Source organism: Schistocerca cancellata, chromosome 2 (genome assembly GCF_023864275.1).
Source record: "Schistocerca cancellata isolate TAMUIC-IGC-003103 chromosome 2, iqSchCanc2.1, whole genome shotgun sequence".
Classification (NCBI taxonomy): Eukaryota; Metazoa; Arthropoda; class Insecta; order Orthoptera; family Acrididae; genus Schistocerca; species Schistocerca cancellata.
Genome location: NC_064627.1, coordinates 419,579,668 through 419,602,823, shown reverse-complemented (window position 1 = coordinate 419,602,823; position 23,156 = coordinate 419,579,668). Strand labels below are relative to the sequence as shown.

The following is a 23,156-nucleotide window of genomic DNA, read 5'->3' as shown; positions in this document are numbered from 1 at the left end:
AGGGAAGTGGCATGGGATTCAGAATAGGATGAATCTTATACTCCCTCACATTACCAATTGATTTTCACTCTTCTAAATAATAGACTCGTTTCATAAGTTTTGAGAGGAGTAAGATTTACAAATAAACTTTTTTACTTATCTCTTTTTCTTGGAGTTGGTTCCAGTTTGTCACATTTAGGCGTTGATTCTTGAGGTCGAATTTTTTTTTTTTTTTTACTTTGTGGCTTCCAAATGATATGATAACTAAGTAAGTCTTCTGTGTAATTTCTGTTTTTGTACTTTTTTTATTCTATCACGTTTTTGTATGTCACACTGTCTTTACAATTTCCACTTGCATAAAATCAAAAATTACATTGTCATTGCCAAACATAAAAACACTTCCAATTCCATCATAGGCATACCCAATACTACTTCATTCTGTGGTACAAACAATATTCCAAAGTGTTTACAAAACAAAAAGAGTTTACAAACTTCCTTGCTGAAAGAAGAATCTTCACCAAGTTACATCCTTATTCTGTAAATGAGTCCAGAAATTAATTTAATAAATATCATCAGATTGTGCAATTAATAATAGTAATTTTAAGTATGCCAAATATTTTTTAATTTCAGATATTTCTAAAAGAAAAGTAATTTTAACTGTACATACAGAGTTAATACATATTGATTGTAATAAAGTGATAAAATAATTTTGTTTTATACATTTTATCCTGAAATATAATACAGTGTATACAAAATCATATGAAATTCTTTTAGTTACACACTTGAGATAATATTAACCTGTTTAAAAGGTAGAAAGTCTTTTTGGTATCGATAACTTCTGTTGAGTGGACCATGTAAAATTTAACTGGGAGAAGGTATTCAGAAATTATAGGAATTTTAAGAGGTTAGCTTCACCATGAGTCCATGTGGCAAAGATGTCATCAATGTATCTAAACCAAACCAGGGGTTGAAGACTTTTCGATCCCTGGAAAGCTCCCTCCAAGTGACTGATGGAAAGGTTGGCATAGGAAGAAGCCACCCTGGTTGCCATGGCCGTACCCCTGATCTGTTTGTATGTCTGCCCCTCAAAGGTGGAGCATGCTCGTTATAAGCTAATTAATGACATTTAAAACCAGGTAGCTCTCACTGTAACACAGGTTTATGAAATCACCTTATAAGATACATGCAATATCATTTTGTCACAACTTTGGGAAAAAAAGAGCTTCCTCATTTCCATTTACACTAAGTGTGTACAGTTGAACTGTCACAGTGCCCATCACCGCCTATTCTGTTCCACTTAATTTTTCACTTAGTGTTCATGTTGTAAAGCACCTACTTGATTTTCTGTAGTCTCCAGTGCCTCCTTGGTAGCTTGTGTATTTGTTGTCTTGAAGCTGAAAATCTTAACTCAGGACTTCATGGTGTTTGCTCAAGAAAATGTACACAACACAACACTTTAGGTTACACTTTTTCACATGATGTATTAGCCTCAAAGTTATGTTACTTAAATTTTGACCAGTTTTCCTTTTTTGTGAAATTATTAGTGCTTGCTGCTAGGTTGACCCTCATAGATAACTAAAAGTCAAGTGGCAGAATACTGCAAAATTATGAAAGCACACATTAATGAAGCACTGTCTGGAATTCAATGATAATCCTGGAAAGTCACTAAACCAACTAATCAAGTGTGGCACAAAACATTATTCATATATAAACTAAAAAACAAGTTCACATTCTTTACTGTCTTGTAGTAATGTTTCAGGGTAAAGTAAACTACAATAACACACTTATTTCACTCATTAATTAATGTCATGACATTCAAAACTAGCTTTTTCACATGGCAACAGTAGCTCATACCTTCTACCAACCATACTACAGTTCAGTCAAAATATCCATTAATTTGAGTTAGAGAAATCCCTTGGAAGTTTTTAAACATTAATATTGCTGCTTTTTTGCAAGTGCAGGTACACTATGTGATCAAAAGTACATGGACAGCCCCAGAAACATATGTTTTTCATATTAGGTGCATTGTGCTGCCACCTACTGCCAGGTACTCCATATCAGCGAACTCAGTAGCCATTAGACATCATGAGAGAGCAGAATGGGGTGATCTGCGGAACTCATGGGCTTCGAACATGGTCAGGTGATTGGGTGTCACTTGTGTCATAAGTCTGTATGTGAGATTTCCACACTCATAAACATCCCTAGGTCCACTGTTTCCAATGTGATAGTGAAGTGGAAACGTGAAGGGACACATACAGCAAAAAAGCCTACAGGCTGATCTCGTTTGTTGACTGAGAGAGACCGCCTACCATTGAAGAGGTCGTAATATGTAATAGGCAGACTTGTGTCCAGACCATCACATAGGAATTCCAAACTGCATCAGGATCCACTGCAAGTGCTATGACAGTTAGGTGGGAGGTGAGGAAACTTGGGTTTCATCGTCGAGCGGATGCTCATACGCCACACATCTCGCCAGTAAATGCCAAACAATGCCTCATTTGGTGCAAGGAGCATAAACATTGGACTTTTGAACAGTGGAAAAATGTTGTTGTGTGGTGTGACGAATCATGGTACACAATGTGGCAATATGATGGCAGGGTGTGGGTATGGCGAATGCCCAGAGAACATCGTCTGCCAGCGTGTGTAGTGCCAACAGTAAAATTCAGATGCGGTGGTATTATTGTGTGGTCATGTTTTTCATGCAGGGGGCTTGCACCCCTTGTTGGTTTGTGTGGCAGTGTCACAGCACAGACCTACCTTGATGTATTAAGCACCTTCTTGCTTCCCACTGTTGAAGAGCAATTTGGGGATGGCGATTGCACCTTTCAACCTGATCGAGCACCTGTTTATAATGCACAGTTTGTGGCAGAGTAGTTACATGACAATAACATCCCTGTAATAGACTGGCCTGCACAGAGTCCTGACCTGAACCGTATAGAACACCTTTGGGATGTTTTGGAACACTGACTTCGTGCCAAGCCTCACCGACCAGCATCGATACCTCTCCTCAGTGCAGCACTCTGTGAAGAATGGGCTCCCATTCCCCAAGAAACCTTCTAGCACCTGCAAGAGAGGAAGCTGTCATCAAGGCTAAGGATGGGTCAACACCATATTGAATTCCAGCATTACCGATGGAGGACGCCATGATCTCGTATGTCATTTTCAGCCAGGTTTCCAGATACTTTGGATCACAAGTGTATACATATTTCTGTGAACAAACTGCACATATCTATAAGATGAACAAATATTGGGAGCATATATGTTACGTGCTTGTTAGCTCAACTAGGACTGGGGCAGAGAAACTGACTTTGAGTGACATCCAACTACTCACATCAAAAAAAGTTTTGCATCACCCTGGTTCCCAGAACTCCTGAAGATAGACATTCACTGTGCATATTGAGTCACAGACACAGGTCCTTTGACTGTTCAGAGATGTCACTAAACCTGCCCAAAGATGTAAACAACCACGCATGAGCAGCACCTATGAGATATAGGGGGTCCAACAGCCGATTGGTTACAGTTATTCGAACAGGGAGGAGGTACACAGCTCTTGTCTGTAGTTCAACCATGCCTAGATGATCAATACCGCAGTTCGATCGCATCCACATCTTTACTTTGTGCCAGAAAGGGCACTAAAGAAGGGAAGTGTCCAGATGTCTGGGAGTGAACCAAAGTGATGTTGTTCGGACATGGAGGAGATACAGAGAGACAGGAACTGTTAATGACCTGCCTCACTCAGGCCACCCAAGGGCTACTAATGGTGGATGACAGCTACCCACAGATTATGGCTCTGATGAACCCTGACAGCAATGCCACTGTGTTGAATAATACTTTTTATCCAGCCACAGGACATCGTGTTATGCCTCAAATTGTGTGCAATAGGCTGCATGATGCACATTTTCACTCCCGACATCCATGGTGAGGTCCATCTTTGCAACCATGACACCATGCATTGCGGTACAGATGGGCCCAACAACATGTCAAATGGACTACTCAGGACTGGCACCACGTTCTCTTCACCGATGAGAGTCACATATGCCTTCAATCAGACAATCGTTGGAGATGTGTTTGGAGGCAACCTGGTCAGGCTGAATGCCTTAAACACACTGTCCAGTGAGTGCAGCAAGGTGGAGGTTCCTTGATGTTTTGGGGTGGCATTATGTGGGGCCTACATATGCCGCTGGTGGTCATGGAACGCGCTATAATGGCTGCATGATACGTGAATGCCATACTCCAACTGATAGTGTGACCATACCGGTAACACATTGGCAAGGAATTCGTCTTCATTGTGCACATTTTGAGAATGACTTCCTTCAGGATAATGACATCGCTCCACTAGAGTGGCCAGCAAGTTCTTCAGACATGAACCCTATTGAACATGGCCGGGATAGATTGAAAAAGCCTGTTAATGGATGACGTGACTCACCAACCACTCTGAGGGATCTACACCAAATCATCGTTGAGGAGTGGGACAATCTGGACCAACAGTGCCTTGATGAACTTGTGGATAGTATACCATGATGAATACAGGCATGCATCAATACAAGAGGACGTGCTACTGGGTCTTAAGGGTACTGGTGTGTACAGTAATCTGGACCACCACCTCTGAGGGTCTTGCTGTATGGGGGTACAACATGCAATGTGTGGTTTTCATGAGCAATAAAAAGGGTGGAAATGACGTTTATGTTGATCTCTATTCCAGTTCTCTGTACATGTTCCAGAACTCTTGGAACTGAGATTATGTAAAACTTTTTTTGATGCGTGTATTTAGTAACTAACATATGAACAAAGTGTTTTGGAAATTATATGATCACTAAAAATGGCTAGGTATAATTTTGCTAATTAGGGTGGATTATAAGTATTGCAAAACTGTGGTAACCTAAGAATTAGAAAAGCTTATGGAATCACTTTATGAATTCACAGTGGGAGTGACTTACTTATAAGTACAGGCTTCATACTGGAAATTATTTTATGTAAATGTAAATTATTCAGTCTTAATTTGTAGCTTAATTAATTAGTGAGGTTGCCATCTGATTCAGAAAAAAAATAGAGCGGCAAAAGTACAGGGTCTATGTCCAGAATCAAACAAGTTCAAAGGCAAAGTCAGCAATAGAAAATAGGACAGTACGGAACATTCAATATTAATTATGCTGTAAGATAATTAGTTTCATGAAAAAAAATGTTACTGTAAAGTTAGGATCCCTGTATTTATAATGAATGGTTTTGTTACTTGTACATACATATATTAACTCGCTTGGTATTGGTGAAGTCATATGATAGTAAGGAATTCAACTAACAATAGTTTTTTGATTAATATGTTTTAAGTGAAAACTAATTAATATGTTGGACTCAGTTCAATGAAAGTAAATTACCAAGTAATACATGTAAGTGGAGGAAAGTCTAATTTAAGTTTTCAAGTATTTAGGTACATGTCACATATATACGAGACATATAACACTATAATAATTAGCATAATTACTAGGAAGAAAAATTATTAATCATCAAGGATGGAGTAGTTCCAACTTGCTATGTCACAATGCAACACAGTCAACAAATATTTCACCTGTATAATGGGCACTTCTGCATTACTTGCCACGCCATTTAAAACATGTAGTTTTTTTTTACATAACAGTAGATATTTTGTTTGTGCAATACTGGACATACATTCAAGCAACACTTCATTTTGCCTATTTAACAATCTTTTAGCTGCACACATAACAAAATTCAAAATGCTCTTCATGAAATTATATGCAATCTGCTGTGATACACTCTCAGCACTGGCTCCCACCTCTTGAAACAGTACTACCAAAAGAAATGGGGCAAGCAGTAAATCATACCAGATGGGTAACCTGATGGCTACTAACCTCATATGTTTCTCCTTCCCCATTCCACTGCACATAAATTTCTGCCATGACCAGTATATTTTGTTTGTATGGGGAACTAGTGCCAGTGACTTGCAAGAGGTTGTGGTTTTATATAGTATAACTGACAGAAGCACACTGCTTTTTATCAGTTTATTTAATTCAACACCCATTAACAAAATGTTGATCTTTTATTTATCAGAAACATGTTATCAAAGGAAATTTCTTATTTTCAGTTAAAGGATGAGGCAGTAAAAAGGAGAATTTTACTGGCTGAAATTGTTGCAACAACACAGGATTCCATTCTTGCAGCAGAGCAAGAATGCCTTAATAGAGCAATTGTAGAGAAAGAAGCAAGGTGAGAATTCCTTTAATTGCAGGAATAATTGTCATTCTATTGTTTTACACTTTTAAGTAAATAATAAAATGTCTACAAAAATAAAAAATGAATGCTGCAGAAGAGAAACTTATCATGATCAGGTGCTGAAACAGGAAGCACCCCAAAACCTTATAGACAAAGAGTTTTAATTTCATATCTTTGGTTTTTCACACAAGAAAGTACAACAGATGTTTTCTATATGACAATGAAATTAATCAATTTTTGACAATATAATGTAATTGGATAGATAGAAAATTTACTCACCAAGCAATGGCAGGAGAACACACACACACAAAAAGGTTTAACTTATGTAAGCTTTTGAAGCCAGTGGCTCCTATTTTCAGCAGAAGAGTTGAAGGGGACAGAGGAGGGGTGAAGGAAAAGGACTGGAGAGGCTTAGGAAAAGGGGTCAGCCTAGACGGTATCCATGTATAACACACAAGATATCGAATTTCCTTCTCATCCTGTCTGGTAAGTCTCTCCTGACCTGGGGTTCTGGGTGACTTTTCCAAACTGTACCCCTTTAACTAAACCTCTCTAGTCCTTTTCCTTTACTGCTCTTCCCTCCCTTCAACTCTTATGCCAAAAGAAAGAGCCACTGTCTCTGAAAGCTTGCATAAGTTAAACCTTTTTGGGTGTGTGTATTCTGTTGCTGCTTCTTGGTAAGTAGATCTTTTTTAACAAATGTTTTCTGTTATACATATTCTGTTACTCAATTTCTGCACTCATTTCCAGTGTATGTGCAGAATGTCAATGTTTACCATGTTCATTACACTTTTCTCTACAATCTGTGTTTAATGACTTTTATGTTATTTCCTTCCTTCAATATTTTGTATGTATTTATAGAATATTTCCACCTGAAACATTTTTGTCAATTTTTTAAAATCATGTTCAGTTTTTCATTTGTCTTTCTATCGCTTAAACTGTTTAGTATTGGTGGCTAGGCAGAATGTTTAGTACTGCTGATAGACACGCAATGCATTTACTCCTTAATGGTTTTTGTTATTGTAAAAATCATTTTCTGCTGACTTGTTGTATATACAATCACAATACAAAACACAAAAATAATTTTCATGTAGATTTTACCTTCTTGTGTAGGGTTTGGAGTGAATTTATGAACTATGGTACAAAGGTATTCAGCGAGCTTCCATCTAACATGTTGTTGTTGTTGTTGTTGTTGTTGCTGTGGCCTCCAGTCTGAAGATGGGTTTGATGCAGCTCCCCATGCTACTCAATCCTGTGCGAGCAGCTTCATCTCCGAATAACTACTGTAACTTACATCATTCTGAATCTGCTTACTATAGTCATCTCTTGGTCTCCTCTACAAGTTTTACTGTCCCACACTTCCCTCCATCACTAAATTGGTGATAACTTGATGTCTCAAAATGTGTCCTATCAACCAATCCCTTCTTCTAGTCAGATTGTGCCACAAATTTCTTTTCTCTCCATTTCCATTCAGTAACCACTAATTAGCTACATGATCTACCTATCTAATATTCAGCATTCTTCTGTAGAACCACATTTCAGAAATTTCTCTTCTCTTCTTGTTTATCATCCTTGTTTCACTTCCATACAAATACTTTCAGAAAAGACTTCCCAACACTTAAATCTATATCTGATGATGTTACAAATTTCTCTTCTTCAGAAACGTTTTTCTAGTCATTTCCAGTCAACATTTTAAATCCTCTCCTACTTCATCCATCATCACATATTTTGCTGCCCATTTAACAAAACTCATCTGCTACTTTCCCTCAGCATCATATGATTTCTTTCAACCACTTTTCATTATCCTTGTTTTGCTTTTTGTTGATGTTCATCTTATATTCTCCTTTCAAGACACTGTCCATTCTGTTCAATTGCTCTTCCAAGTGCTATGCTGTCTCTGACATAATTATAATGTCATGAACAAACTGCAAAGTTTTTATTTCTTCTACCTAAACTTTAATTCCCACTCCAAATTTTTCTATGGTTTCCTTTACTACTTGCTCGAGGTACAGAATGAATAAATTCTGGAATGAGCTACAACCCTTTCTCACTCCCTTCTTAACTATTGGTTCCCTTTCATGCCCCTCAAGTTGTATAACTGCTGTATGGTTTATTTGCAAGTTGTAAATAGCCTTTCACTCCCTGAATTTTACCCTTGCTACCCTCAGAATTTCAAAGAGATTATTCCAGTCAACACTGTCAAAAGCTTTCTCTAAGTCTGCAAATGCTATAAATGTAGGTTTGCCTTTCCTTGATCTATCTTCCAAGATACATCATAAGGTCAGTACTGCCTCACATGTTCCCACATTTCTCCAGAACCCAAACTGATCTTCCCTGAGGTCAGCTTCTACCAGTATTTCCATTCTCCTGTAAAGAATTCATGTTAGTATTTTGCACCCATGACTTATTAAACCAATAGTTCAGTAATATTCACACCTGTCAGTTCTTGCTTTCTTTGAAATTGTAATTATTACAGTCTTCTTGAAGTCTGAGGGTATTTTGCTCTCTCATACATCTTACACAACCAGATGGAAGAATTTTGTCATGGCTGGCTTTCCCAAAGCTATCAGTAGTTTTGACAGAAAGTTGTCTGCCCATACCATCATGTTTTGACTTAGGTCTCTCAGTGTTCTGTCAAATTATTCTCACACCACCATATCTCCCATCTCATCTTCATCTGCGTCCTCTTCCATTCCTATAATATTGCCTCCAATTTCATCTCCCTTGTATAGACCCTCTACACACTACTTCTGCCTTTCAGTTTTGCCTTCTTTGCTTGGGACTGGTTTTCCATCTGATCTCTTGAGATTAATACATCTGATTCTCTTTTCTCCAAAGGCCTCTTTAATTTTCCTGTAGGCAGTATCTATCTTCCCCCTGAATCCTTACATTTGTCCTCTAGCCATTCCTGCTTAGACAGTTTGCATTTTCTGTCAGTCTCATTTTTTAGACATTTATATTTGCTTTTGCCTGCTTCATTTGCTATATTTTTATATTTTTCCTTTGTTCAGTTAAATTCAATATCTCCTGTGCAATGCACGGATTTCTACTAGGCTTTGTCTCTTTATGTATTTGATCCTCTGCTGCCTTCACTACTTCTTCTCTCAAAGCTACCCATTCATCTTCTATGGTATGTCTTTCCCCTGTTCTAGCCAATCATTGCCTAATGTTCCCTCTGAAACTCTCAGTAGCCTCTGGTTCTTTCAATGTATCCAGGTCCCATCTCCTTAATTTCCTACCTTTTTGCAATCTCTTCAGCTTCTGTAGTTTGAATCTATGGTTTGATAAATTGTGATCAGTGTCCACATTTGCCCTTGAAAGTCTCACAGTTTTAAAATTTGGTGCCAGAATGTCTATCTTACTATTATGTGATCAATCTGAAACCTTCCATTGTCTCCAGGTCTCATCCATATATGCAACCTTCTTTCACAGTTCTTAAGCCAGGTGTTGGTGATGATTACATTATGTTCCGTCCAACATTCTGTCAGGCAACTTACTCTTTCAGTCCTTTCTCTCCAGTACTTAATCACTTATACTCTTGCCTTCTCTTCCTTTTCCTACTATGGAATTCCAGTCCCCCATCACATTTGAATTTTTGTCTCCCTTAATTATCTGAGTAAGTTCTTTTATTTTGTCATACATTTCTTCAATGTCTTCATAATTTGCTGCACTAGATAGCAAAATAACTTTTGCTACATCTATACCTATACTCTGCAAACCGCCGTTTAGTGCACCACAACTATGGTGAGTGTTGGCTTTGTTCCTGTCTATTTTGGTGATGACTATGCATTTACTATGCTGTTCATAGTAGCTTACCCACATTCCTATTTTCAGATTCATTATTAAACCTACTTCTACATTACCCCTATTTGATTTTGTATTTATAACCCTGTATTCAGCAGACCAGAAGTCCTGTTCTTCCTGCTGCCAAACTTCCCTAATTCCTTCTATATCTAACTTTAACTTATCCATTGCCCTTGTTTTAAATTTTTTAGCCTACCTGCATGATTAAGGGATCTAACATTCCATGCTCTGATCCATAGAATGACAGTTTTGTTTTTCTTGACATTGACGTCCTCCTGAATAGCCCCACCCAGAGATCTGAATGGGGGACTATTTTATCTCCAGAATATTTTACAGGATTCCATCATCATTTAAACCATAGAGTATAGCTGCATTCTCTCAGAAAAAAGTATGGCTGCAGTTTCTCCTTGCTTTCAAATGTTCGCAGTACAAACAAAGCAAGACCATTTTGGTTGATTGTATAAGTCCCGATGAGTCAATCATCCAGACTGTTGCCCCTGCAACTACTGGAAAGGCTGCTGCCCATCTTCAGGAACCAGACATTTGTCTGGCCTCTCAACAGATATCCCTGTGTTAATAGTCTTTACCTATGGTACAGCTATCAAGGGATGCAAACAACCCCGCCAACAGCAAGGTCTACGATTTATGGGGAGATGGCGGGGGAGGGGGGGGGGGGGTCATGTCTAATTTAAAGGAAGAAAAGTTCTGTTAGTTATATGGCAAGTAGCAGTGATTGTAGTGAAGCTAAATGACGAGTGGTAATCTACTGTAAAAGAAGTCAGTATTTACAGATATATGTAACTATTTTCTTCAAAAAATACCATTGTTGTCAGCTAAAAATTGATCTACCGATAGTAAATAAAAGGCAGACAACAAGTAAACTGGAAGAAATGGTAGCTTTTATCAAAGTAACAGCTTTATTTCTATTATAGAACACAATATGTTAATTAATGAATGAGTTAAACAACACAGGAAACAGACATAGAAGTGAACTATATTGAATGATATCTTGTATAGAAGACACTATTCATTTAATCAGATATTGTGCACATCATAAGATAAAAGCAATGTATAATATATTAAACAAAATTTATGGTTGCTGATATCGCTGTTTAATAAGCTGCATTTCATTTTTAGAGCAGAAGAAGCTAGAGAGAAAGAAGCTGCATACAGGAGAAGACTTGTTGAGGAAATTAAAGCAGCAAGGAAAGATCTGTTAGATAGAGAACAAGAATTTAAAAGAAAGGCTGAGGAAATAAAAAAATGGAATTTAATACAAAGATACAAACAAGATGAAATGAACAGAGTAGCTGAACAAGACGAGAAGAAGAATCACAGGGAAACGTGTCAATCAGTCCGACGAAACTATGATGAACAAATGGTAAGTACCAGAGCATGATTTTGCGTTTTCGGAGAGTCTGCAGAGGCTTATACTGTTGCTATCCAGTCTCCTGTATGAAGAATATGATTGGAATTTCTTTTCATCTTCACCTGATTTCAGTTATTAAGACTTCATTGGTTATTGGAAAAGTATAACACTTGCCACTTTGATGCATCAGTTACTCATACAGCCTATTTTGTTTATTCATCATTCATGAAGAAATGTGGGGCTATCTGTATATTATGAAACATTTCTTATCATTTGTTTCCCAATGTTTTCCTTTGCACCATATCCTTTTACCTGATATGACAAAAAAGTAAATGTCACAATACCACAAAGTGAAACTGAATAAGTTATTCGAAAAGAAAATTAAATCAGATATTGTAATTTTTGTGTTTCATTAGCTGTATGAATTAGATTGAATTATAATTGGTGTGAGACAGGGGTAGGAACTATATCTCACTTTTCAATATGTGGAGGTGCAAAATTTTGTGGCAACAGTGTAGCTCTCTCTCTCTGCTGTGCTGTTGACTTTGATTTCTACACAATTAGCACAACAGCTATTTGTATATTTTCTCTACTATTTGAATTTTTAAGTTTAGATTATAAATAGTTCAAGATGTCAATCCAAGAAAGTGAAATGTGTGTGAAAACAAAAGGAAGAATATTCAGGAAGTAATGTCTCATGATCCTCCTCATAGCAATAATACAGGAAATACTGTTCCAGAACAACAGTTGTTGCTACCAGCAAATAATTAGTTAGTCTTTTAGCCAGTGGTGTAACATACGGAAATTTTACATTTTTCTACCAAGCCATATTAAATGTATGTGGGAGAATAAATATTCATTGAAACGTATCGTAGTGAAGTATCTCCTGGAGGTGTCCATCTGCTCTTTATGCAAATTCTTCAGCAAAAGTAAATAAAACAGAAAAGTTTATCGTTGCAAAGCAAAACATGGTCTTAGCAGAGCAGCTGGGCACCGTACAGCAACAGCCGATGCTGCAGTATGCTAGCAGAAGAATAGAAGCCTTTCTTCACTTGCCACCAAGAAATGTTTAGAGTATGTGTCGTAGGCCCCAAATGGACATAGTCTGGAGCGTGTAAGTACTTAACCATTCATGTACTAAAATATTCTTGTCTCAGTATCACGGCCCAAACCACAAGCCTGTGACACCCAAAGTGACATCCCAGAATGCAGTACAGGATCTGTTGTTAGGCCATGTGGCAGGGCAGCCTGCTCTGAGACACAAGGGCAGCTGCCACCAGAGCAGAGGGCCTCCTGCTCACTGGAGGGAGGTCATGTCCGCCTCCACAGTATTATCAGCTGTGGTGCTGTGCTGCCATCATGGTCACAGCCAGAGACATTGCTTACAATGGCGTTTGAGTGATGCAATTCTCGGCCCCACTCTTTGAACTGTCGCAATGCCAGATGTCTGTTGTTTCACATGAGAGACAACTGGACACCTCCACCAAGCTGCTCCTTATGTACTATGGCTGAGGACTGGAATAAAGAACTTAATTAAACAAATCTACTGTTGTTCTGATGTCTCATTTCGCTCTCCGCGAGTGACAATCGAAGGGTCATCATCAATGTAGCCTTCTTAAAGCAACGTCTGAATCTACAGCCTACAGTACTGTGAATCAAAAAAAAATTATTGTATTTTGTCATGGAGAAAATATTTGACGGTCATGCATTTTGTAAAGTAGATTTTATTGCAGGTAGAGAACCAGTGGATTTGTCTAGTTTTAGAGGTAATGGAAGTCATGATTGGTTATGCCTGTTAGATGTGCACAGTGTAACCTTGAGGGCCATCCAGAACCATGTATGGAATCAGTTCCAGTAAAATGTTGTACATGTAATCATTGGGAGCATATGGCTAAGTAATGCCAAGAGTCGAGATGGCTTATGATTAGATGTAGGAATTAAATTAATGTATTTTGTTTTCTTGTTTTGTGTTAGTTCACAAAATGAATGTTGTCAAGGATAAAGCTTCAATAGAACCAGAGATGCAGGGTGTGTCAGAGCTGGAAGCAGTATGCATATTGATGGAAAAAGTATCACAATTAACAGCAGATAATGCAGAACTGCATGGGTTGGTAGAATCACAGTAGTCACAATTGGGTGTAGATTGTCAGTCACAAGTTTAATTGCATCTTTTTCTGGTAAGGCAACCGAATATGTGCAGGTCTTTATGGAAGAGCTTGGAAACATGGGTGAGATGGAAGGTTGATGTGATAAGGAATATTGGGTGTTGCAAAATTGAGACTAACAGGGGAAGCTAAACCTTTATGTAGGATATGCAGAAGCTCTTAAGGGAGAAATAAGGAAAATGCAGAACGATTTGTGGATAGGGTAAGGAAAATTAATGGATGTACCTATCAATTAGGACTGGATGCTACAGTCAATGAAATTATTTTGCAAGAAGCTGAGCATAGATTGCTCAATGCTTTTTTAAGAGGATTGCATCCAGAAACATCAAGACGTGTATGGACAGAGGGTCTGATGGATTTGCACACAGCAGTGTGGTTAGCTATAAAGTCTGAGGAGATCAGTTTGTCAACTGGAATTCAGAGTAAACAGACAGTGTTTGCAGCTAGTATGAAATGTTTCAGATGTGGATGAACGGGGCATGTGAGGAGGCAGTGTCGCCAGCCTGAGGGTGATGTGAATAAATAGGAGGAAGTAATAACCTTAGAAGTAGAGCATGAGGGAAGAATAACATGTTAAACACCAACAGGAACTCCAGGTCCACCTACAGTCATTCCTAGTAAGACTGAATGCTATGAAATCGTATGCAGAGATGGATTGTGCGGTAAGAGGAATCGTAGGAAGAGAGGGTTGCAGGATATTATTAGACACAGGGGCGCACCACGTGTTGTCTGCCAGTAGTGATCTGGTGAAATGTAAGCAATGGGACCCAACACAGGGCACAGTGTGTGGAATGGTGGGGAGGGTAAAGATGTCACACTATTAGGATCAGTGGACATAGACTTTTGCCTGGATATGGTTCTATTTAAACAATGTGTAGAGATTGTGTCACTCATGAGTGGGGGCTACATCATGATTCTGGGATTAGATTTCTTATATCAGCATTGTGCCATAATCAATCTTCAGCAACATAGGGTGGAACTTGATGCAAAAATGTTTCAATTAGGTGAAGTCATTGCCAGTGTAGCAATGTCACGAGGGGAGTCTTTCGGGAAAGATAAACTGATTAAACTGTGAACAACGACACTTCGACATGATTTGCACAATTGTATACCTAAGGATCATGGTAATTCATTTTGGGTCAGTGTTGAGTCTAGCTTGCTGGTAGGAATTCTGTTTGTATTGGAAGCATTACAAGAGAATGAAGTGTTAGGTCAGGTGGGTTGCTTAGTTAAAAGAAATATTGTACACGTACAAGAAATAAAGGATGAAAAGAAGGTACTTGTTTTTATAGATAATTTTAGTCCAGAGGACATAGGATTAACAAAGAGGTTGTTAATCCCTAATATGGATATCCTGGAGGAAGAAGAATGCGACACGAGGGCTGACAGCCATGGAAATCGCCAGATGCCATTGAAACTGCATTACAAAGAAAAGTGAAGCACCTAGAGGTTAGCAACAGGGAATGAATGGAAAATTGCTTCTGGAATTTAAGGATTTATTTTTTCCAAAAAGTCCACTACCAGCTACACATATTACACAGCACTGCATACCAATGCATAATGAATCACTTGTCTACTGTAGACCATACAGAATACCTAGGTACTTACAGCCAATTTTGGAGAAAATTATCAATCAACAGTTAAATGTGGGAATAACTGAAGAAAGTAATAGTGCACGGTGACAGGAACAGTTGTCGTGCCAAAAAGATTTACAGAAGGAACACAAAAATATAGGTTTTGTCATGATTACAGACATCTAAATGTGAAAACCATAACAGACATCTCCCCTTTGCCAAACTCTTAGAAACCTTGGATCATTTAGGGGAATGAAAATATTTTTCAACAATGGATTTGAAAAGTGATTACCACCAGATAAAGGTTGCACTGCAGGATCATCACAAAATGGCATTTTTGCCGCCCTGGGGACACTACCAATTTAGAAGCATGCCCCTGCAACATTTCAGGGATTGTTGGATGGAGTACACAGAGATTTAAAACAGCAGCAATGATTAGTGTATCTTGATGAGATAATTATCTATGGGAGTGATATGGAACAGCATATTCACTGATTAAGGAAAGTACTCGTAAAGTTAACAGCAGTGAAGTTATGAGTACGGAAAAGTGTAATTTTGTGGTAGAAGATGTAGCATACATACTTGAATAACTCTGTGCAATGGGGTCTATTGCTACTTTTCATTATGATTCGTACAGCCCTTTTTTGCAACTTAAATATTGTTTGTCTGTTCTGTGCTGTTGATCCCCAGAAGGAAATGCCATAACTAATTATAAAGTGAACATACGTAAAATATGCAGTTCTAGTACACAAGCTACTACACACTGAATTTATTATCCAAAATACATAGCGTGCTGAAGCTATTCGCTTTCCAAGTATCACAGTGTGCTCGAGTTTTTTGAAAAGTATAAGGGGCCAAAGCAAGTGGTAGAGACTATGCTGTTATGCTGTCAGTAAATGTCACAATTCAATTGCTGATAAGAATGACAATTGAAACCTGTTCAAGGGAGTATGGAGGTTATTCCAGAGATAGGAAATGCAGACTGGAAAGGGATAGTGAGGAGAAAGGTATCAGAAGATAAATAAGAGGTTGTGAATGAAACACAATTGCGAAATCCATATTGATTAAGGCCTTGGAGATAGTCGTTAAACTTTTTTTTTGGTTGGGTACAGATTTAGTGTAATGAGTATAAGCAATTGTGGAGCAGCAATGAATTTAAGGGCGAGGAAAGTAATAGGTATTCCTGCCCCTAGGTGAGGTGCAGAAAAGATGATCACTGATCACTGTGGCAAATTCTTTAATAGACTCTCCAGTCTTCCCTTTCTTTGTTTTCAGTATGTTGAATGGTGATGGCATTTTATGACCTTGTACTACTTCATGTGGTGATAATCCTGTATTTGTATGCTGTTTTGAGTTGTAGGCAGAGATAAAGTACTTCAAATACACACCCCAGTTTGTGTGATGTGGGCCTATGTCGTATCCAAGCATCTTCCCAACATTCTAAGGGTGAATGACACCATAGACAAGGTTAAACATTGGGCAAAAATGAACAAAGTCATGAGTGACTGGCTCACTATGCAGATTGCAGGTTTAGAGAAGGGACATATTGAATAACACAAGCCTACTATGACAACTGACTGGAGAAGTAATGTGGTGTGCCAGAGCTACAGAAGAGGCAGTTAATCAGAATATCAGAGAACTACAAACTGAAGAAGAAGCCTTAGATAGGGAAGTAGTAATGACAAAATGGTTGCAGTCCATTGAAGATAGTTTCTGGGAAGCACATGTGAGAGTAACAGAATTACAGAAGGTTATGCAGCAAGCTGTAAGAGGTCAGCTAGGGGTAAACTTGTGACCATCAGAGCAGTACTCAGAGGGTCTAAGGAAAGTACTGAAGGAACTAACACTGGAGTTGGTGTTGATTTTAGAACCTGAGCATAAAAACTTACCTTTTTATTTCAAGGTAGCCAGAGTATCAGTGAGAACTGATGGAGCAAAAGTTTACATTCCTGTTCCTATACTAGTGACAGGGATACGAGCATGTTATGAGTGCTACATTGTTCATTTGTATCCTGTCAGGTGACAGACAAGGGAACATATGTAGAAATGAAGGAAGCAAAGCTACAAAAATGCTACTGGGAAATCACAGTCTGTCTGTCCAAATATGGTAATAAGAGAGGGGCAGGATTCCTGCTCGGTGAAATTCCTAATGGGACAAAATGAGGTACGAGAATGCAATAAAGAAGTGATAGAGTGGGAACTGCAGAACTGTACTTTCAGCAGGTCGAGATGCATTCGTTGTACTCTGTCTTTGACAAGATGGTAGTAGTGGCTAGCTGTTTTGAGCAGGGGAAGCTTACGTCAGCAAAGAGGCTAGAATTAAACGGGAGTGGTTTGTTATTGAATAGAACAGCATGTGAGATAATGGAGATAATGGGACCTACTTTCCATCTGCCAACCACGATTTCCAGAGTAACTCAGCTGAGTATTTCTCAGCCTCGTTTGTAATGGCCAGAGGAGTCTGTGGAAGTGCTACCTGTTGCAGATCTGACCATTTTAAATGAGTCTCTAGGGCTGAAATTAATGCATGCTATTAATGCACTTCTGAATCAGCAGGAGGGGAAAGGCTCCCTGGAAATCTTATTGCAGCATGTGAATTTATATCAGAAAAGTTAATACTGGAAGGAGACAACATTGACTACTTTCATACCAACCACCACAGTGGCACTTGTTCTGCTGAGTGTAGTCCTTGTTTTGGTACATAGAAGACAAAGCACAAGATTGTGTTCAGACCTAACCATTGTTCAGATTCCAGTGGATTAGATACCCTGAGGATAAAAGCAGCAGAAGGAAGATGAATGTAGAAGGGGGTGGTATTAAGGATAATTGATTCAGTTTAGCTTGTACGTTTGCAATAGAGATTTAGAAGTTATTGTGCAAGAAGCCTAGTAATGAAATAAGTTGCATGGTGTTTTGAGTTAAGGAGCAGGTCAAGGGACCTTGTAGAAATGTGTAGGTTTAAGTGATACGGTTAAGGAAACCAATTGTTAGAATAATCCTTGAGAGATGGGGCCAGAAGGGCCAATCTCCGGAAACTCTAGTGTAAAGGATAATTTATTTCCTCGATCTAAGGGACTGGGTCTTGATAAAAAGGAGGACAATGTAGCATATCAACCGAATTCACTCAAAAAGTATGCCCAAGCAGAACTGATTTGCAACAGAGTCAACCAAAGGCTGGCAGGAGTGTTATGCATTGTGAAGCAATAAATGGCCAACAGGCATTGCGAAGCAGAGCTAATGGGCACGATATATCAACAGCCGATGCTGCAATATGATAGTTGTTAAGAATGGAAGCCTTAAGCTGTAAATGAACCTAATGAGGAGTGAATAAGTGCTCAGCCATTCATGTACTAAAATATTCTGATCTCAGTATCACAGCCATCTCTGAGGTGGAGGTGAACATCTAGAAAGGTGGCTCGTTGGGTTGAGTAGAACCAGGTGAAGCAAATGGGGAAGAAGTTGTTGAGGTTCTGGAGGAATGTGGATAGGGTCTCCTCACCTTTGATCCAGATAGCAAAGATATCATCAATGAATCTGAACCAAGTGAGGGATTTAGGATTCTGGGTTTTTAGGAAGGACTCCTCTAGAGGACGGCTACATCAATACTTCTGTCCATATCAAACATACTAACCACCAGCAATACCTCCACTTTGACAGCTACCACTTATTCCATACCTAGAAGTCCCTTCCATACAGCCTAGCCACCCATGGTCATTGCATCTGCAGTGACGAGCAGTCTCTCTTGGAATATACCAAGGGTCTCACTGAAGCCTTCACTGACTGTAGTTATCCTCCCAACCTTGTACAAAAACAAATCTCCCATGCCTTATCTTTCCAGTCTCCCGCCACCTCCCAAAGCCCCACTGTCTGGCTACAGAGGAGCATTTCCCACGTAACTCAGTACCACCCAGGACTGGAGCAACTGAATTACATTCTCTGCCAAGGTTTATATTACCTCTCATCGTGCCCTGAAATGAGAATTGTCCTGCCCACTATCCTCCCACTACTCCTACAGCGGTATTCTGCCATCCACTGAGCCTATACAATATACTCATCCATCCTTACACAATCCCTGCTTCCAATCCCTTACCTCATGGCTCATACCCCTGTAATGGACCGAGATGCAAGACCTGTCCCATACATCCTCCTACCACCACCTACTCCAGTCCGGTCACTAACATCACCTATCCCACCAAAGGCAAGACTACCTGTGAGACCAGTAATGTGATGTACATGCAAAGCTGCAACCGCTATGTTGCATTCTATGTAGGCATGACAACCAACAAGCTGTCTGTCCACATGAACATCCACCGAAAAACTGTGGCCAAGAAACAAGTGGACCACCCTGTTGCTAAACACACTGCCAAACATGATATCCTTCATTTCAATGACTGCTTCATGGCCTGTGCCATATGGCTCCTTTCCACCAACACCAGCTTTTCTGAATTGCACAGGCGGGAACTTTCCCTGCAGTACATCCTACATTCCCATAACTCTCCTGGCCTCAGCCTTTGTTAGTCACTGTCCTCACCCATCCAGCTCCCTCCCTGTTCCCATTCCAGCACTACACAACCATCATTTCACCACCACACCCAGTCTTTTTATTTCTTTTTATGTCTCCCCTCCCCGTTACCCCCCCCCCCCCCATCCCCACCTCTCCCCTGGCCTGTGTCTAAACTGCAGCATTTCACTGTCTGCCACCCCCGCCATACTATCCCTCCCCCATCCAGTCCCAGTCTCCTCCTTACTCCACCCAGCCGCCACTCCCATCATGCACTGGTGCTGCTGTGCACAGTGTGGTTCAGTTGTCTGAGACTGCAGATGTGTGAGGGAGTTACGTTTGCATGAGTGTGTGTGTGCATGTGTGTATGTGTGTCTATTGTTGACAAAGGCATTAATGGCTGAAAGCTATAATTGTGTGAATCTTTTTGTTGTGCCTATCATGACTCAGCATCTCTGCTATATGGTGAATAGCAACTTTCCTTCTCTAATATTGTTACATTCCTTCCTGGATTTTTCATTGTTTGATTCATATTCGAAATTTTTGTGTTCTGGACTGGTCTAACTTTACATTTTGATTATTCTCAAAATCAAGAACAATAGTTTTGCAGCCATGATTTTTCTGATGACAAATATGTCTACTTTCATTAAAATCATTTGTTTCCAGTCAGAACCACCAATGGTAGTGGTCGTGTGTGTGTGTGTGTGTGTGTGTGTGTGTGTGTGTGTGTGTGGTTTCTTTGCTGAAGAAGGCTTTGGCGGAAAACTATAACCCGTAACAGTCTTTTCATTGTACTTGTCTGCAATTCAATGAGTAATCTTTACAATGAGTCTCAATCTATTTTTTCCTAATATTATTGATATTCTGACCTGGAATTGTCATTGTTTCTTAATTTGTTAATTACTTAGATTAGAAAATGTGTCATACTGTAAGACACAAACAACAGCACGGCCACAAGGAACCAAAATTTATTCTTCTTCCACATGCAAGTGAACAACAGGAAGAACTTGACACAAACATAGAAACAATCCAGTCACATATAGAAGCAGTTGCTGACAATAAGTATGAATACTATAGGAGAGTGACAGCCTGCTGCACTGTGTATATAAGGAGGAGGAGGGCTCTGATAGATGGCAGGGCAGATGCCATGCCATGTGCAGAAGTCATGTGTCCCACCACAGGCAGCCTCTTGTGGCAACCCCACACAGATGTCACTGCTGATATATTCAAATGTAGTGCACTGGCAGCCTGATGCCACTGTGGATATCCAAGTATTACATACAGAGTTACAGCAGAAAATTTCACTTCCTCAGAATCTTTTGGCCAACTTTGGCAATCTTCTTGACCTTAAAATCTACCCCAAAAAATAATACCTTTATTTTTGCCATTTTCTAGTTGTACTGATCTTAGTTAAGCAAACTTATGTACTACCTATTGTGTCTTTGTTCTTTTTAATTTTCATGATTTTTGTATTACTGCCTAATATATATTACGCCTGCTTTTTAACAAAATGTAATTTCTGATGCTACACGCATCTATAAATTAGCATGGCATACAAATACTCAGACAGTCAGAGTCTATCATTCATTTTGTAAACATCATGTGATTTGCAGTTTGTGTTCAGCAGTTATTATGTCAGTATCATGTAGGCATTTTCTATTACCTCCTGATAGATGGGGTCGACACGCATGACTGATTTCACTTCCATATTTGCTCCAACATTTCTGCCCACTCTAACCTGCTGTATCTCTTCTCTTACTACCTGGTGTATGAGAGGTGTTAGGTTACAATGATCTTCCACAACTGCCCTAGCAACCACTTTTGGGAGTTGGTCAAATCTCTTTCATTTGAGTCCTTTATATTGTATTTCCTCAACGTTCTGGCTCCACTTGCTGAATTCCTCTGTTGCTATAGCATCCTTTATCAAGATACCTTGGTATATATCTTCTATGACCCCTTTTTTTAAATGTGCAATTTTATCAGGTTGCAACATTCAAATTCACAGTGTGGCCTAAAGCTGAAACATTCTGTATGCAACACTGCATTGTTTCCCCATGACATTGGGCCCTGTTCTTCAATTGCTCTTCTTCTAACACTTGCTGCTGATTGTCACCAAACACTTTACACAGTTCTGCCTGGTATTTGTCCCATCTATTGACTTTCTCTTCCTTGTTCTCAAACCACTGCTGGACTGTGCTATCCAAGTAAAATTTCACATTTTCCAAACACATCGTGTCATCCCATCTGTTGTATTTGTGATCGAATTCTTTCAGCCTTTTTGCTGGATTCTGACCAGTGTATCCAGAGAATAACAATGGATGCTTGATGCACAGCTGACGTGCTGCTGTTTGTTAATCCATCTCCATCCCACATGTATAGATACACATATTTTAGAAATGATGTCCTGCTTGTTTTCTGGTTCTTGTCTGTGTAGGTGATAGCTTTTATGCTGCCTAAAAGGAACCACAGGTGATATAGATGATTTGAAGTACACTGCATCTCCATCAAGCAATCTCATATCATAATCACACATTGAGTCCAAACTGAAAAGCAGTGTCTCACTGAAGTACAACACTCAAAACTTAAAGCACACATCTGATGGCACAGAGAAAACATCCATACCTAATTTAATGTTGCCTGAAAAACTTGCGTAGAAAAAGAAATACCACTTTTGTGGAAGCAGCAGTTACATTAACGCACACTGGAAGAACAGCTTATTCTGGTTTGAAATTGTAATTCATTGTAACCATGCAAGAATTCCTAATATGTGAAATAATTGAACTTTTGGCATGTGAACAAATTCTAAGACAATGCAGACCTGTTAACTGGAAAGGGGTTATAAAGGAAACGGATAATTTGAAGAATTTGATAAAATAATACTAAACAATAACAAACCCATGGGGGATCAATTTTGGTTAAATACTTCTTATGACCCACAACTGAGTGCTAGATGAAAAGTCATACTTAATAGACCACTTATATTGAACAACATGTAAAGAAATATTGTTAACTATGGTTATGAGTGCACAAACTTTGAGAGACGAGAACAGTGAAGTATTTCTGGGAAAACTGTTAAATATAAGAAGGCACCTATGCTGTAGATGAAAAATTAACTATGTAAAGTTGTAGAAACATTGAGACAACTGATAAAAAAGGCTTCCAAAACATAAGTATAAATTATATCAACCAGAATGATAGTGTGAATGAGCTATTTCTGCCACTGGAAATGGTGTAGTAAAAAGGGTCAGTGAAACAATACAAAATATGCCCTCACGAAGGAGACTACTTACTTGAATTTACCTAGAATGCCATTGCATGCATTGTCAAAACCAAAAAATTAGTGCATCTATTTTTTTTATTTTTAAACCTTGACACATCCAATTTGTGGTATAACATGAGAGATTGTGTGAAACTGAATAATATATAACTGAAGCAACCATGCTAATCAGAAAATATATAGGTAAAATTGTATTTGTACTGCACACGCCATTAATATCAATGGATCTGCAATTCATCAACAAAATATTAGTTTGCTATCA

At 38.9% G+C, this 23,156-nt stretch overlaps 1 protein-coding gene across 1 annotated transcript in view; it reads left to right on the top strand.

The window, feature by feature from the left end:
- Nucleotides 1-23,156, top strand: part of LOC126161869 (protein CFAP210) — a 191,061-nt gene that overhangs the window by 91,834 nt on the left and 76,071 nt on the right. The window contains exons 6-7 of the mRNA XM_049917995.1: nt 6,077-6,198; nt 11,146-11,389. Coding sequence (XP_049773952.1) covers nt 6,077-6,198; nt 11,146-11,389 — 366 coding nt within the window. The remainder of the gene's footprint in view (nt 1-6,076; nt 6,199-11,145; nt 11,390-23,156) is intronic.